This window comes from Olea europaea, chromosome 12, assembly GCF_002742605.1.
Source record: "Olea europaea var. sylvestris chromosome 12, O_europaea_v1, whole genome shotgun sequence".
Lineage (NCBI taxonomy): Eukaryota > Viridiplantae > Streptophyta > Magnoliopsida > Lamiales > Oleaceae > Olea > Olea europaea.
Window position 1 is genome coordinate 22,114,165 of NC_036248.1, and position 16,963 is coordinate 22,131,127.

The 16,963-nt window shown below is 35.5% G+C and overlaps 2 protein-coding genes across 3 annotated transcripts; both read right to left on the bottom strand.

Annotated features, from left to right (window-relative positions):
* Positions 1–4,786: 4,786 nt before the first annotated feature.
* On the bottom strand, positions 4,787–7,225 carry LOC111406778. Its single transcript, XM_023036154.1, has 4 exons — positions 6,887–7,225; positions 6,178–6,264; positions 5,073–6,064; positions 4,787–4,982 (listed from the first exon to the last, which is right to left on the bottom strand). The coding sequence occupies exons 1-4, from the start codon at positions 7,223–7,225 to the stop codon at positions 4,787–4,789; spliced, it is 1,614 nt and encodes a 537-aa protein (XP_022891922.1).
* Positions 7,226–10,260: 3,035 nt separating this feature from the next.
* LOC111406083 (BAG family molecular chaperone regulator 1-like) lies at positions 10,261–12,616 on the bottom strand. 2 transcript variants are annotated; one of them, XM_023035280.1, is made up of 5 exons: positions 12,296–12,616; positions 11,701–12,137; positions 11,277–11,533; positions 11,027–11,173; positions 10,261–10,923 (listed from the first exon to the last, which is right to left on the bottom strand). In XM_023035280.1, the coding sequence occupies exons 2-5, from the start codon at positions 11,906–11,908 to the stop codon at positions 10,504–10,506; spliced, it is 1,032 nt and encodes a 343-aa protein (XP_022891048.1). In that variant the 5' UTR covers positions 11,909–12,137; positions 12,296–12,616; the 3' UTR covers positions 10,261–10,503. The 2 variants fall into 2 exon arrangements, with proteins under 2 accessions (XP_022891048.1, XP_022891047.1); XM_023035279.1 differs by having other exon boundaries at positions 11,701–12,616.
* Positions 12,617–16,963: the final 4,347 nt, after the last annotated feature.

Consider the following 16,963-nt stretch of genomic DNA (forward strand, 5'->3'; position numbering starts at 1 on the left):
GCTGACCGACGCTCCGAAACAGCACGTAACTGCGTGATCTCTACCATCATACGAGCCTGCTGCGCGACTAAAGTAGACATTTGACCCATAAGCGTCACCATGGGGTCAACAGGCAAAGAAGCCACCCCTGGAGTAGAAGTAGATGTCGAAGGAAAGGCAGCTCGAAGCGAAATAGTCGAAGGAAAATCCGAACGAGGCGGAAGAAAGACACGGGAACCCCCAGTAAGAATATCAGTAATAGGATCAAAGGGCTTCGAAAAATCAAAAACATCAATGGGCTCAGCCTGGGCGGCAGCATGAGCCGAAGAGAAAGAGGACGGGACATGGGATCAACTCTAGTGAATGGTCTGCTGTCCTATCGGGCGACCTATACGAGTAGAAGATCCCTCAGGAAAAGAAGCACCCAGAGATAAAATAACTCTATGAATCAGACAAGTATAAGGCAACCCTATCCGACCCCCAGGAGTATGAAATGAAGCCAGAATCCGCTGGCACACAAAACTAGGTAGGTCGATAGAGTCCCCATGAAGAAGGGCATAAAGAAAACGGGCCCTCACCATAGGTAACGAAGAGGTATGGGCAACAGGCCACAGGTTTGTGCACATGATGCGCAACAAAACCTGTCGATCAGTGGGTAATGAACCTGTGGCCATAGCCGTAGGCCCCCAGTAGACGGAGTGTTCAAAAGAGTCGATCGAACAAGGGCATCGATCGGAATAGAAGCAGGTATAACGTAAGGAAAAGTCGGATGGGTAATCTGAGGTATACCTAACGCTAGAGCTACGGCTGACGAAGTAACTCGAAAAGAATGACCTCGAAGAAAAACCCTAAACGATGAGCCATCTACATCGTGAATATTAGCATAAAACTCCCGAACAAGGAGTGGGGGCGAAGGTGAAAGACCAACAAGAAGGGGCTCCCAACCCCGGGAAACAAAAATAGCGGCGATGTCAACAAGAAGATCAGATAAGATTACCTTACGCTCCATGAGAACGGGGCATAAGGAGAACTGAGAAGTAAAGACCTCCTGAGCTGTAGTAGAAATAAATCTGGATCTACTATACGACGTTGAACCACTAGCGGGCTGCGCAGAGGGTCAAGAACACTTACGGGCCATCTGGCACACGCGGAGATGGAAATAATAAGTAACACGAAGAACGCAAGTACTATGATGCAATATGAGATGAAACAATGCACACACAGATGAGGCACGAAAGAAATGCATCGAAAAATGTAAACGACCCGATGAACAAACCAAGCATGACGGAAATATAATCCAAAAAATATGTGTAAAAGGACCCAACACGGCACGTGACGACAAGGAAACAAAGAAGGAACGAAAAGAAAAAAAAGAAAAAAACAAAGGAATGAAAAAAATATAAAGGACTTTCATCGAACATGTGACGGGCACAACTTCGGCACACAATTCCAAGCACATACGAGACCCAATCACAATGCCAAGCACATTCCAACAAACTACAATCCATGAACTTCGCAATGGAACAAACCACACACCAAACGGATGAGTATAACGCAAGAACGACCTCAATGAAAATGGAAAAACATGAAAAACACGAAAAACACATAAACAAAAATATGGAAGAAGGAAAAATTCAAAGCAAATGGAGATGCAAAATGCGTGAAAGAACAACAAACTAAGTCAAAGAATGCAAGAATACCATAATAATTGAGGAATAATCAAGCAAAACACAAAAAATAAGCAAAAAAAAAAAAGGAAACACGAGAGGAAAAAGAAAAAAAAACGTAGGGAGCAATTACCTTAAATTTGAAGAGTAGATAGCAAAATCCAGATGAAAAATCGTGTTAAAGGCTTCGAATGTAGGTAGGAAACAGAGTGATATGAAGAAATTTCAGTGAAACCAAGCAAAAAATAACAAACGAGCGATAAAATGAAGAAATTGCGCGAAAAAACGGAAAACGGGGCTTTTAAAACTGAACTGTCGCTCGAGCGAGACCTGGGCGAAAGTCGGGCGACAAGCAATCTGCTTTTGTCTCTCGACCGAAGTCCAGGCGAAACTCGAGCGAAAGCGGATTGTCACAAATAGCACCAAAAATTTGAATTTTAAGAAAAATAGCACAGAATTCAAAAAAATAATGAATTTAGCCCCAAACCGTGTATTTTCAAAATCAAGAGAATTTCTTAACATCGGAAAATAATCCCAAAATTCAAAAATGAAGCATTTAACCAAATATGTAATCGATACGAACAATAAGCATAAAATCACAAACCCGACATTCAGAACACATAGACAAATCTTAAACCCACACATAGTTCAAAATCTCATGGAGTAAAGTGTATACAGAACATCACCGTGAAAAACGCCACGTAATCCATGTAAGTTAGACTCAAAACCTTAAATTAGTGAGAAAGGACACGTGAAAACAACCAGACAAAGGTGTATATCTACCAAGTGACAGTCAAATCCAATTCCACGAGGACCTATATCAATTAGTACGATTGTCACAATTTTACTCCCCCTAACTGTATGCTCCCTTTTTTTCTTTTTTTTTCTTTTTTTTTTAATAACATAAGAACTTAAGTGCAATGCTATCCCCATTAGGCGACATAAATGACCCCGGTAACGAACTTTGGGCCGGTGACTCCCAAGCCAGACGACCATAGGGCACCAGGTTAGAAACCCCTCAGGCTTAATTGTTCGAGTCAAATAGGCCCCAAAGACAGTCATAAGTTCAACGAATAACGCAATAAAAGTGGGAAAAGACAATAATGATTAGGTTACACTCGTAGATCAAGTCAAATGGACATACCACCCCAATCACAGAAGAACACCATCCCAAGTCTCACCCATGAGGTCAAGACTCACTCACAGGACTACAATGTGTGCTGTGCGAAAATGAATGACGAGCTATATACCCAGAACTCCATAGACAAAGAGAACGATGATGGAACCTCAGACTCGTACATATGATGAAATATAGAGTTTGATCCTAAAAGCAAATGCCATAATCGTCACATAAAAGGCACACACAACAAAAAAAAAATCCCTTTTTTTTTTATTATTAAACACACAAGCATAATACACAAAATAAAACCAAACGACAAACTAACACACAAAATGCACCACATACACATAGATCACATGCAAGATATGAAGTGACTAGGTGCAGATGTGATGAATGCATGAATATGCAAGAATCCACAATCAGATAGGCAAACAAACACCAACAGCCATCCGAAGCGATTCAAACCTCAACCCATCTAGTGGTTTCGTAAGTAGATCGGCCAATTGGTTATCAGTAGAGACATGATCTAGGGAGACAACGTGTGTTTCAACAAGTTCACGAATAAAATGATGTCATATGTCAATATGTTTTGTTCGCGAGTGCTGAATAGGATTCTTAGAAATATTTATAGCACTGGTATTGTCACAGAAAACAATCATGGTCCCTTGACTAATCCCATAATCACTCAGCATCTGCTTCATCCAGAGAAGCTGAGTGCAGCAACTCCCCACTGCTATGTATTCGACCTCTGCCGTGGAAAGAGATATGGAATTTTGTTTTTTACTTAACCAGGCTACAAGATTGCTACCCATGTAGAAACAACCCCCTGTCGTACTTTTCCTATCATCTGCGTTCCCGGCCTAATCAGCGTCGGAGTAGCCAGCCAAATCAAGATTAGAATTTCTAGAATAGAAAATCCCTAGATCAACAGTACCACTCACATATCTAATGATGCGTCTAACAGAGCTTAAGTGTGATTCTTTGGGATCTGCCTGAAATCGAGCACACACTCCAACACTAAAAGCAATGTCAAGTCTAGTAACTATGAAATAGAGAAGACTACCTATCATGCTTCGATATAGGGAAGGATCTACACTCTTACCTAAAGGATCACGACCTAACTTCAAGCTAGTACTCATAGGTGTCCTAGTCGATGGTTCCTTAGGATTTTTATCTCGATCTTGTGGATGTGTTTCCTTTTTAGGTGTTTCAGGTTTTCTAAGAGATGACTCAGACACAGGTGGCTCAGTAGGATCACTAGACCTTATAAGATCGCCATTTCTATCGTCCATCCTATCATAATTTTCAACATTCTCCCTCTCACTCATAGCATCATCTATCACAACATTGACTGACTAAATCAACACACGAGTACGTGAGTTATACACTCAAAATGCTTGGCTATTTCTAGAGTACCCTAAGAAGATTCCTTCATCACTCTTCGATTCAAACTTACTCAAGTTCTCTCTATCACGCAAAATGTAACACTTACTCCCAAACACACGAAAGTACTTAACCGTAGGCTTTTTACCCTTAAGTATCTCATATGGAGTCTGATCGATCTTGAGCCTAAGGTAAACTCTATTGATTATGTGGCATGCAGTGTTAACAGTTTCTCCCCAAAAATGTAGGGCTAGTCCCTTGTCATGAAGCATGGCTCTAGCCATGTCCTGAAGAACCCGATTCTTCCTTTCAACCACCCCATTTTGTTGAGGAGTGATAGGGGAAGAGAACTCATGCAGTATCCCTTCGTCCATGCAAAAACGCTCAAGATTGAAATTTTCAAACTCTTTTCCATGATCACTACGCATTCTAGACACTTTGATATTGAGTTCATTACAAAGCCGTTTACACAATGATTTTATAAGATCACAAGCATCAGATTTTTCCCTAAGCAATTCTATCCATGTGAACCTGAAGATGTCATCTACCACAACAAGAATGTACCGCTTACCTCCTAAACTCTCAGTCCTAGATGGTCCCATTAAATCCATGTGTATCAATTCCAAGGGTCTTTTGGTCAGATTTTAGAAGTCTTTTTATGGCTTCTCTTAAGTTGTTTACCTAGTTGACATGGTCCACACACAACATTTTCACTAGGACCTATCTTAGGCAAACCATCTACCAACTCCTTCTTAGCCAGCTGTACTAGACTTTTATAGTTCAAATAACCCAATCTTTTGTGCCAAAGTTCACTCGCATCAATTTTTGCACTCCTACACACATAATTAGAATTAGGTAGAACTCCATAACAATTATCAGATGTTCTAACCCCTTCAAGAACCACCCCACCGGATGAATCATACACAGTACATCTCTTTTGCACAAAGCTAACCTCAAAATCAGTATCACAAATTTGACTAATACTTAACAAGTTAGACTTTAGATCTTCCACATAAAGCACATTAGAAATCACAGGTAATCCATGCATTTGTACAGTACCTTTGCCAAGAATAGGTGCAGAACCCCCATCTCCAAAGATAACCATACCCCCATTACATTCATCAAGAGAGGTGAATAAAGCCTTGTTACCACACGTATGCCTAGAGCATGCACTGTCTAGGTACCACATATTGTAATTTTGGGCTTTTAATGCAACATGAGCAACATAACAATGTTCTTGACCTGAATGTCTAGCTAGATCACCCTCTTTGACCCAAACTTTCTTAGGCGACAAAGTACTCCTAGTTAGCTTAGTAAGCATCTCAGTCAAATGACTAACCTGATTAGACAGAAAGCTAACCTGACTAGGAATGTTCTGATTTCTACGCTCATTGCCTAACTTATAACATCTAGGCCTAGTGTGTCCTAGAGCTCCACAGTGATGACAGGTGGGAATGAACCTAGGCTCAAAGGTACGTGTCTGTGGGTATTTGGGCATGATGTTCCTACGTGATTGATGACTCTGTTCCCTCGGAACATTCTTACCCTTATTTGAACTACTGACAGCATTAGACTTCTTAGAGGCAGATACAAAAACATTCTTAGATGGTCTAGCAACATGTGTATTACCCTTAACATATCCTAGACCTCTCCTATCTCCCACTGGCTTATTCATTCCCAAAAGATTATCCAATTTCTTAGTCCCACTTATGAAAGTCTGAAGATGAGCATTAGATTTTTCCAATTCACTAGCCAATGTCTTAACCTTGTCCTCTAACTTTTCGTTGATACATTTTAACTCACTACCACTCTTAAGTGAATCTTGAAGATTACTAGCAAGTCTCTCTTTTTCTCTTTCCAGTTCATCAACCTTTTTTAGTAGAGCTTCATTGACATTTTTGATCTTAAGACTCTCCTTAAACAAAAGTTAATAGGCCTCTTGTATGTCTATGTCATCCTCATCCTCATTACTAGAATTATCATTGTGAAGTTCTTCCTCAACCTTGTCACTCTCCTTATCAGATTCACTCTTGACAATCGATACAAATGCCATATAGTTCCCTTCATCTTCACTACTAGATGATTCCTGCCTATCACTGGTCTCAGATTCATTATCTGTAAATGAAACAACTAAGGCCTTACCTTTCCCTTTTCTTTGATTCTTCTTATAACTAGGACACTCATTCCTATAGTGACCTATACCTTGACACTTATGGCACCTAACCAAACGTGGTTTATCACTTGACCCTTTATTGTTAAACCTTTCAGTTTTTTCTTTTGAGAATCTGCTAGGGACTCCACTTTTTCTATCCTGAGGCTTTCTCCTATTCTTGAGAACTTTTTGGAATTTATTAACAAAGTATGCAATTTCATCATCTCTAAGAGACTCAGTATCAGATAATTCATCCTCTTTGATGGATTTTAAGGCTATGGACTTTCCTTTCTTAGGTTGTGTGACAGTGAGTTCATAAGTTTGCAAGGATCCTACCAGTTCTTCAATTTTAACTTCATCTAGGTCTTTAGTTTTCTCAATGGAAATAACTTTAGGCCTAAATCTCTCGAGCAGGGACCTAAGTACTTTTCTCACAATTTTAGACTCGGGAATTCTCTCACCTAGATTGAAACTAGAATTAACGATATCATTCAGTTTTGCGTAAAATTCATCAAAAGTTTCATCATCCTTCATCCTCACTTCTTCAAACCTAGAGGCTAGCATTTATAATTTTGAGTTCTTTACCATTTTAGTTCCCTCATGTGTAATTTCAAGAATGTCCCAAACTTCTTTAGCAGATTCGCACATTGACACTCTCCTAAACTCTTCGGGAGACACGGCCATAAACAGGGCATGAAGCCCTTTGCTATTCCAATTACACTCAGCTATCTCATCCTTAGTCCACAGTGATATGTCAGTAAGATTAACAGTTCCTGATACGATAGTGGAGGGAGGTTTCCAACCATTTTGCACACTCACCCAAACATGCTCATCTAGAGACTTAAGAAACGTATGCATTCTAACCTTCCAGTAAACATAATTACTTCCGTCAAAATATGGAGGTACAGAAAATGATTGACTCATCTAGATAACTATGGGTCAGGACTAGAGATTTGGCTCTGATACCACTTGAAAAGGCTATAGTTCGACCCAAACAACACCTAGAGGGGGTTAATAGGTGTTTATGCGAAATTTAACAATTTAATTAACTTATGCAACATGTCACATAAATTACGCTTTGTCCAGATTCATTCACATAATTTAGCTACCTAAGTTGAATTGCCGGTTGAAATCAAAACAACAAAAAGCAGTAAAAACGCAACAAAATGTTGACAGAGAAAACCCAACTGGGTAAAAATTCCGGGCACAAGCCAGTAGAGATCCACTATAGAAAATATTGACTTACAGTACGCCAGACATAATTGAATCTAACAATACTTTGACCTCCTTACTGTATCAACCAAAGCTCTCCTGAATTTTGCAGATCTGTGCCATAATCCCAGTCTTGAATTTCTTCTATCTCCCGTGAATCACCAGGCACTCCAGTTCTTCAAACAATTTCATTCCCGGATCTTCAAACAAATGATCTTCTGGAAGTTGATATGGAGATTTGAATGGTGTTTTGATTTTGTGAAGGTTGATGTTTTTCTCTAATAGAGCATAAGATGAAAAGAAAGAATTTTTTGGCTCTAGATCCTTTGGTTGTTGAGAGAAATTTTTATTTGTATGTTTTCCAAAGGTTATCAATGAAAAACGGAATTTTTGTTTATATAGTAGGTCGTTTTTGATAGTATGGAGCGTTTAAAATTCGCGAGGAAGGAAAATTACCAAAAGTCAGATAGCACTGTCGCTCGAGCGAAGTGCTGGCAAAACTCGAGCGACGCACCTTCGCTCGAGCGACCTCTCAGCAAAACTCTAACGACAACAGTTCTGTTATTTAGGCTCGAGCGAGGTCTGGGCGAAACTCTAGCGAGACCAACGCGCTGTTTGCATCTTCAAAGCATCCAACTTTACCATAGACCTATGCTATAAACTTTGCAAAATTGCAACACAAGTCCCTAAACTTTTTGGACCTTTACAATTTAGTCCTTGACTTTACAAACTTGACAAATTGGTCCTTTGGTCACAGATTGCCAATTAAAACATTTTCCTAACACATAGGAATTATTATCACAAGGTTAATTCGATATTGAACAGAACCAGTCATCTTCACCATTGAGCCAAATGAACCTTTTATCATTGAAATCCGATAAGTACTTTATAGCAACAATTCTTAAATTACCTTCTGGTTACACCCTTAATAAGCTTGAAACTGGAAATGAACATCACTAGTTCATCGACCACCCATTCAATATATATCATCATTTACCATTCTAATTTTTTTCACCCACCTAATAGCAGTCATGGTTGGCAGTTATGTTCTTCACCCTTTTTTTCTTTATTTAATGTAATATTTTCATCAATTATTTTCATATTCCTGTTACCGTTACTTATGGAATAATTATTTTGAAGGCGGGAAGAAGGGGTGTAAATGGGTTGATACTATTTTACCCTTGATATTTGAAAAGAAAACTGTATTTTTGTATTGAATTAATGGAGCAGCTGACGTAAGCTAATGGAAGGATGTTTTCCACAAAGAAAGATATAAATAAAGTAAAAAAATGTTGAAAAAATGAAAGGTAATGACATTTTTTACAATAAAATTAAAAGGTATGAATATTTTGTGCTAATTACCCTTTTGATAAAATGGAGCCCAAGCAGGGCAAAAGGTTTGTAGTTCAATATAAGGTTCTTTACTTATTTTGTAAGTATTCATGAACTTCACCTGCTTGAATGGTGGTTTCCAACAGCAGTAATTTCTTAGGTTTGAAGTGCAAATCATAGCTCAAAAATGTGGAGTTTCCATATCTGGAAAAATGTACAAAGGATCCCTGTTTTTACTCTTTAATGTTTGAACACTTAAAATTAATCTACTTTTAATCATTTTCTGCAACTTAATTTTAATCTACTTTTAATCATTTTCTGCAACTTAATTCAGTCTGACCTGTTCTTTTCTATCATTTGGGTGGGATTACAAAAATTATTCATCCTGGTGCATGTTCTTCTTTGTTCACGTGTATCCTCAATAGGAAGCAAGGTATAAAGATTAATCATTATTCTTCGACTACTACTTTATTAAAACTGGAGAAAAATAAAGTATGTTTGTATGTTTCAAATTTGAAATTTTAAGGGAATTCCATGTGATAATAAATATCCTTCAAGTAGGACTAGAAAAAACTTCCAAATCGAATTGATTCTTTTTTGGTTAAATACTCGAACAGATAAGAATTGAATTTTCCTAATTTTTAATATTTTTTATATTAAATAGGTCAAATTATTTTAATTTTTGAAAAATAAATTTGCGAATTAACTGATTAATTGTAAGTGCCCAATGCTCCAATTCCCAAAGGTCAACCTCAAATTTCAAGTAGATTTGAAGTCTTGAATTAAAAGGAGTTAATGGGATGGAATCACCGATATTTTAGTGTTATTATTTACTTTTTGGTAATTAGTATACATTGGTGAATGAATCTAATTAGACAACTTATTATTTGTATATTTTTAAATTGGACAATGTTATTTTGTAAGAGTTAAGGTAGAATATGTTATTAGTTAGATTAATGTAGTGTCATTGTAAATGTTAAAAAAATTAATTATGATATCGAATCGAATCAAATCGAGCCGAACCAAACCAAACAGAACCAAATCGATTCGATTTAATAATTAAATTTGGACCAAACGATTTTATGTACTTACCGAAAAATTGTGGTTCTGTTCGATTCAGTTCTAGAACAATGTCCAGCCCTGCTTTCAAGGTTAAGAGTTCAGTTTTATGGAAAGTTGCTACAGTTCGTGGAACCTAGGACTGGATGTTAAATGTCAAAATTTTCGTAAAATGAACGTAGCACTAATGAAGATTTTAAGGTGAACTGAGAAACGAAAATGAATGTCACCCCTTCGACGTAACATATCGATTGAGAAAAGGAAATTACGCGTTTTCTGTTGTGAGAGGATAACAATGTCTATAGAACGCTAAGTGACAGACCAGAATGTATTAATAATTTTACAAAGTTTTCCTCTTGCTATGAAATGCTGTTCTACTTCATAAAAAATCCAATTCTCAAGAGCAAGTTAACAGAATAAAGGTAATAGTACATAACACTGTTACATAGTAGCACCATTTATTTCTATAGTGAATGACACATATGAAGGGAATGCTAACTAAATACAGAAAAGAATGGAGAATAGATACCAAACCAACTTGAAAACAAGTCCAAAATGCACATCCACACTAAGCACATATACTTTGTCCTACTACCTACTCAAAGCAAATCCCAATTAAAACTAGGTTGTGCCGGATTAATTGTCCTCGAAGCCACTTTGGATGCTGAAGAGGCGCCTGCGCTGATGCCCGACACTGATGGTGCTGGTGAAGAATCGAACGTTTCCCACTGCGTTGTTATCACAAAAGTCCCGGAGGTTGAGTGCTTTGAGGGCTGCTGTTGTTTCTTTGGTGGCGAATCGATTAATGACAGCCCAAATGAATTCCGGGGTTGTTGCTGTTGACTGGGAGACGAAACGCTCCCATTTGAGTTCGATGGCTCTTGATCTGGTATTGAAACATGCCCATTTGAGTACCTCGGTTGCTGACTCTGTTGAGACGAGTTTCTGCTGCTAATAGGCATTGAGTTTTTGATCTTCAACGTATCAAGAGTCTCGATGTACTTCTGTACTCGTTTCACCTTAAAATAAGCAGCAAATCAGAAACGTTTAAATGAGCCTTAAACAATAGTTCCAAATTGGAGAATTTTGGTTTTTAGTCCCAACATAATTAAGAACTTTTACCTGCATTTTCCTTTGTAATTTGACATCCCCTTCAGCATTAATTCCATCCAATCTAAGCAGTTGATTCATCAACAACTCAATCAGATTTACTAAATCTTTTTCAGCCACTTTTCCACCTTTAGAAATTACAGATTCAAACGCTGAAACCTACAAGTTGCAATCAAGATAATAATTCTTGTATTAATGAAGAAAAATATGCTGAAATTTTATCGACTGTACTCTCAAGTATTAATCATGCATCGGGAATTACCTGTCCACCAAATCTATCCACCTCCAAGCTGATTTCTGATATAGATTTTGCTGTCTTTTCCATTTTTGCGTTTTTCCTCATCTCAATGTACCGTTTTTCTTGGCTAATTGGATCCTCCATTAGAACAAGTTTCGATTTGTCCTTAACACCTGCAGTATCAAGAAATGCGTTGGAATCCCTCTCTTTATCCTTGTAAAATAACTTCTGATCCTGGTGGTGCAATCCCGTTGGTTCTGTTAACATTTTCTTCAACTCCCCTGCATTCAAGTTAATTGATTCTCACAATTCATAAATCACGCTCATGTTACTATCAAGTTTGGTACTATCCAAATTCCAGTGAAAGTCAAGAATCAAGAAAATTGTTAGCAATAACTTATTGATTGCTGAATGAGAACTGAAAGAGGAATTCATTATTGAAAATTACCAAAGGTAGCTTGAGAACTGATATGAATTTGGTGGTACATCGACCCGTATTTAACCCTAACTCGAATTGTCGGCGGTGGCGCCTGGTTTTGGTCGGCATCAGTACGCTTCTGAACCAGCATTCCACCAGGCCTAAGTTCCCAAGCATCATTACTTCCGCCACCATTCGTCGGCGGCACCCCATTACTTTTAGTCTTCATTCGCATCATTTTCAAAAATAAAAAATAAAAAAATACCCAACTAGAATTGCTGGTGATAATTTGAATTTGATGCAATTAAATTCAGATCAAACAGTATATTCATACATATCCCATCTCCAAGTTGTCACAAAATCCCAAAAGGCTACGGGTCCAAAACTGTAGCCACGCGTCCACGAAGAGAATTTATATCTATATACTGTAGCCGCCGTAACTGTGTAACTGTTTGTATCTACGTACCCTGTGGTAACAGAACGTAAATAGGAAAATTTTACTTCACATTCTGAAGAAAGTTACAAGATCCATGAATCGATATCGCCGGAGAAATGAATTTGATTACGTGACCACAAGTTGGAATTTTACGGTGAGACAAAAAAGAGGGATTCTCAGATCTCTTACAAAAAGGCTGGAATGTAGAAGAAAGAATCAATGGTTGCGTGAAATCTGGGAAGAATATTGACTCTTCAAATCTTCAAACTCCGATTAACCCGATGGAAATTAGCCCAGAAAACAACTGGAAAAAAAAATCAGATTACAAATAGAGAATCTTGGGTTGATTTTTCTTCTCCTGTCTGCCGACTCTGATTATTCAGAAGGCTCGAAAAATAATTTAAAAAATAAAGTAGAGAGAGCAGAGAGAAAATATGACATAAAAATGTATGGACTACGAAGAGAACAGAACAGAACAGAGCATTGAGCTTAGATTACTCTACAATATATAAATAATTAATAAGGAAACGTTTCAAGAAAAAATGATATTACAAAATGAAATCTGCCATACAAAGCCGCCAAAGCATGTTTTTAACGTTAATAGATACAAACTGAAATTTAACATTTTTGTTTATTTAAAAAAAAAAAAAATTTGTACCCTTGTGGTTGTGTGAGAAATGACCAATCATAAAATAGGATTAGGTGGTAACGTGTGGCGGGCATGAGGGTGTTTTAGGAATTTGAGGTGGCTCTAATCATTGTGCGGTTAATTACTAGCTAAACTTACAAGGTATGACAGACGTCTATTACTGTTGAATGACTGAGAATAGCCGGTTAATAACCGGTAGCATGGATCAATTTTCACTTAACTTTCCATTTTTGTTAAAAATAAGTTTTGTAACAGTTGATTTTTGAAGATTTTGTAGTTTAAAAGTAGAAAAAAATTTAAATTTACTTGTAAAATATTTTACTGAAAAAAATTCTGATATTTTATCCGAGCCGAGTTCTAGCCTAGAATTTTGACTCGCGAACTGACTCGACTCAACTCATTGACATCCCTAAAATCTCAGAATATATACACAAAATCACAATTTCTCCACCGCGTTAACTATTTATTGCTTCTATAAGAAAATACTGAAATAAAAATTAATAAATTATAGAAGTTCAAATTATTTTGCAAATATGAAAGGCTTAAAAATACTAAAATAATTGCTGGCCATGTGTGAAAAAATAAATGCCAAAAAGTCAAACTATCTTGTCAGTTAGCAAGATTGAAAAATAATAATAATAATAATAATAATAATAATAATGAGCGTTTTTAAGAATGTCCAATTTTAAGGGTATGAGTTGAAAAGTGTCCGCTCATTTGAATTTAGTGCCAACTATGAAAAGTTACATTTTGAAATGGTATTCACGACATTTTAAATATTGTTCTCGACATTTGATTTTTTTATCAATTTGTCACGAATTTTGAGAAGTGGCTTTCACGAGAAGTTACATTAAAATAATATTTCTCGACATTTCATATGTCATTCTCGACATTTGAACACCGTTTCATTTGTCTAAAATGACATTTCATTTTGAACATGATATTTCTCTACATTTAAAAATGTCGTTCTCGACATTTCTGAATCAATGAAAAACATAGCATTTATTATGATTTGACAAGTATACTTTTTGAAATAAATATGACAAATTATGTGTCAAAATTTTATTGGGCAATAACAATATTGCAAAAATATCCATTTTTTTTTATCTTAGTGGACTAGGTAAAAATGGGCATTTTGTGAAATTTCTTCTAATAATAATAATAAGGAAAAAAAAAAAGTCAATGCCTTACTTATTGTCGTAAAAAAAGTCAGGTTCACAAGGTTAAACACCTGTTTGCTATATTAAAAATATATATATATCAATGCCTTGTATATTTTCTAATTGTCGTCAAAAAAGTCTGGTTCACAAGATTAAACACCTGTTTGGTATATATTAAATATTTTTAGTATATTTTCATAAAAATTGATGAAATATATATTTGACAAATTGTGAGTTTCATGAAATGTGTAATTGTTGATTTTGAGTTGAATAATCGATTTTAATTCTTATAAACATAATTAAGAAAAGTTTTGTAGGAAAATTTTATTTATAGGGTTCAACTTTGCCTGTAATACCACATAAAATATAGCTCATTTGGGGACCAGCTTTAAAATGTAAGTTAATTTAAGTAAATTTTTATTACAAAAAAAATAAAATAGTAAAAAAAAATCTATCTATGTTTGTATGTTATTTTTGTTTTCTTCTTTTCAAGTATAATAAGTTAATTTAAAGTAAATTTTATGCTAGTCAAACATACCCACACGTTTCATGAAACAGTTAAAATACACGTTTTAAGCGATGACAATATGTAAATATCACTTGTTAGTTTCGTATTTTGATGTCCAAATTATTTATTCCCAAAGTCTTTTTAATAGTCAATTTTGGACAATGAAAAAGATAACTTACTGCGAGTCGAAAATGAAAATCCAACTGCCTATGGTCCATCCAATTTTAAAAAATGCAATGGATTTGACCTCTAAAAAAGAGTTGTGTTGATATATATCCACACTCATCACCTAATAATAAAAATGAGATTAGATTTAAGAAAAAAAAAAGTTGGGTTCAAGTTTCGTCCATTATATATAAAAATTGTGCAAATGTTAGAACTTTAATAGAAAAAGAATTCGATTAGTATGTAAGCTTATTGAAGATACGATTTAATTAATACACATAGCTCATTTCTTATAATTTAAATTTTAAGATAGTCAACAATAATTATTGTTTTTCGTAATATTCAAAAGCTTGACTCCATGTGTGGTCAAATAACATGTCAAAATATAAAATAAGAAATAAAATAAATTTTTTTATGTAATTGCAAGAATTTATAAATATATGATAAAATAAACAATAAAAATATATTATTTTATTCAAAAGTTGAAGAATAATAATCATTTTATGATGGAAAATTGTAATTTAGCAGCACCATTAGGGTTGACGTCTATTTTAGTCCCTATTTGGCTTTTATTCTTTAAAAGTCGTTTTTTTCTCAAACTCATTTCAACGACACGTTTCATGTGATTCACAATTATTATCATTTTTTTTTATATCCAGGTATCCCAACTTACACTAGAATAAATTCTGGACTCCCAAGACCCTTACCCCTAGAACCTTGGAGGGGGTAAATCGTTGGTTATGACTCAACTGGATCACAAGTTTCCCCCATTACCTGTACACTTCTGCGCACAAGAGACCCTTATCAACAGTGATTGATCCATACCAAATATTTGGTCGCAAGTTCCCACCAGGAATCGAACTCTCCACCCTACCGCTAAAAGCAAGACAATGTTGATTGATCCACCAGTTGAGCTGTGCCCCGAGGGGCATTATTATCAATTTTTTAGTTATATGTTTCATTGACTTTTATCAAAATTTATAAAAATATAAGTTTTAACGAAAGTTGCCACTGATTTTAAACTGTAGGCCTCTGTGTCTGGAATTAGTGTTTGCATAATTGTAGCCTAAGATTTCAATTTCATTATTAATTCCTCATTACTGGTCCTGTGCAAATGCTATCCAAACATAGAAAGGGCATTAAGTTGGTAACTTACCATATCATATTTTTCCGCTTCAAGAAACCTATATATTTCTTTCTTTTTCTTTTGTAAAATCATTTAGAGTATCTTTGATATAGATTTTAACAGATAATGCAGATAAGTCGATGGATTTCATAAAATATGTTGTTAAAAAGTTGATAAAAATTATGACTAAAAAATAGTATTAAAAACGAAGTTTAGTCACCTTTCTGATTGAATAAAAAAAAAATTACGTTGTCAAATAAGTCCTTAATTATTCTTTAAATAGAAATAGCCCGTGTGGGCCAATGAGCCATACTGAGCCAAGAACTTGCAAGGGGGGTTTCTCCTACGCTCATTGAGAACAAATTCACAATTGTTGTTGTAAGTTAGCCATGACTTTGTCCCTATTATTTTATATTATAATTTTTTTGATCTCTTGTTTTCAGCAACATAATTTTTTATAAAATATATTACATGAAAACCATTTTTTTTAATTCTTTTTAATCACATTTTCCCAAAAAAACAAAAACTATTACAAAAATTAAAATACCAAATAATTGGGTCAAACGGTGGCTAAGCTGATCCATCACAAACAACTACATATTCATTTTGAACGTGTTGAATACAATATATTAAACAATATGAAAAGAAAAACGAACAACTATTGGCGTATGTGTATAAATTTGCAAATTATGTTTTGAGTAAATTAGCCCCGCCCCTATTTGATCTCCATTAAATTTATAATTCATTTTTTTATCTTCATATCAACCACATATTCTGTAATAAAATAATATTATTCGTAATTCAAAAAAATTGTTTTTTAATCACACATTCTTAAAAAAAAAAATAATAATAATAAATAAATAAAATTATTCCATCCATTAGGATTTCAAATAATAGTAGCCAAACTGAAGCCTACAAAGTAAACACTTACTTAAAATGATACAGATAATGTTTAACACTATTTCTTTAAGACGAATATGCCCTACCAAGGTGCTCATGGTGTCTTGACAATTGCCTCCGAAGATACAATGGTTTCCTCCTTGCTGTAGAAGAACTTCAGATGACAAGAAACAACGAACTCGAAATTGAAAAACGCTATCTACTTTGAATGGTTTTTAATACAAGAAAACTCTTGATTTTGCAATGATTTAGAGTAATATGATCAATGCATATGGTATGGAGTGATTTTAGACCACTGAGTGAGTCCAATTTATAGATGTTGAGGGGTTGTGGTCGGAGAAAAACGTCA

Excerpts from the sequence above, each read along its gene's own strand:
- LOC111406778 (XM_023036154.1), bottom strand. The coding sequence starts at position 7,225 with ATGAGTCAATCATTTTCTGTACCTCCATATTTTGACGGAAGTAATTAT. Across the intron at positions 6,265-6,886 it reads CACATGAGGGAACTAAAATG|ATAATGAATCTGAGACCAGT; the intron begins GTAAAGAACTCA and ends TTTCATTTACAG. Across the intron at positions 4,983-5,072 it reads GTGCAAAAGAGATGTACTGT|GAGTGCAAAAATTGATGCGA; the intron begins GTATGATTCATC and ends TTATGTGTGTAG.
- LOC111406083 (XM_023035280.1), bottom strand. The coding sequence starts at position 11,908 with ATGATGCGAATGAAGACTAAAAGTAATGGGGTGCCGCCGACGAATGGT. Across the intron at positions 11,534-11,700 it reads CAGTTCTCAAGCTACCTTTG|GGGAGTTGAAGAAAATGTTA; the intron begins GTAATTTTCAAT and ends ACTTGAATGCAG. Across the intron at positions 11,174-11,276 it reads TGGATAGATTTGGTGGACAG|GTTTCAGCGTTTGAATCTGT; the intron begins GTAATTCCCGAT and ends TGCAACTTGTAG.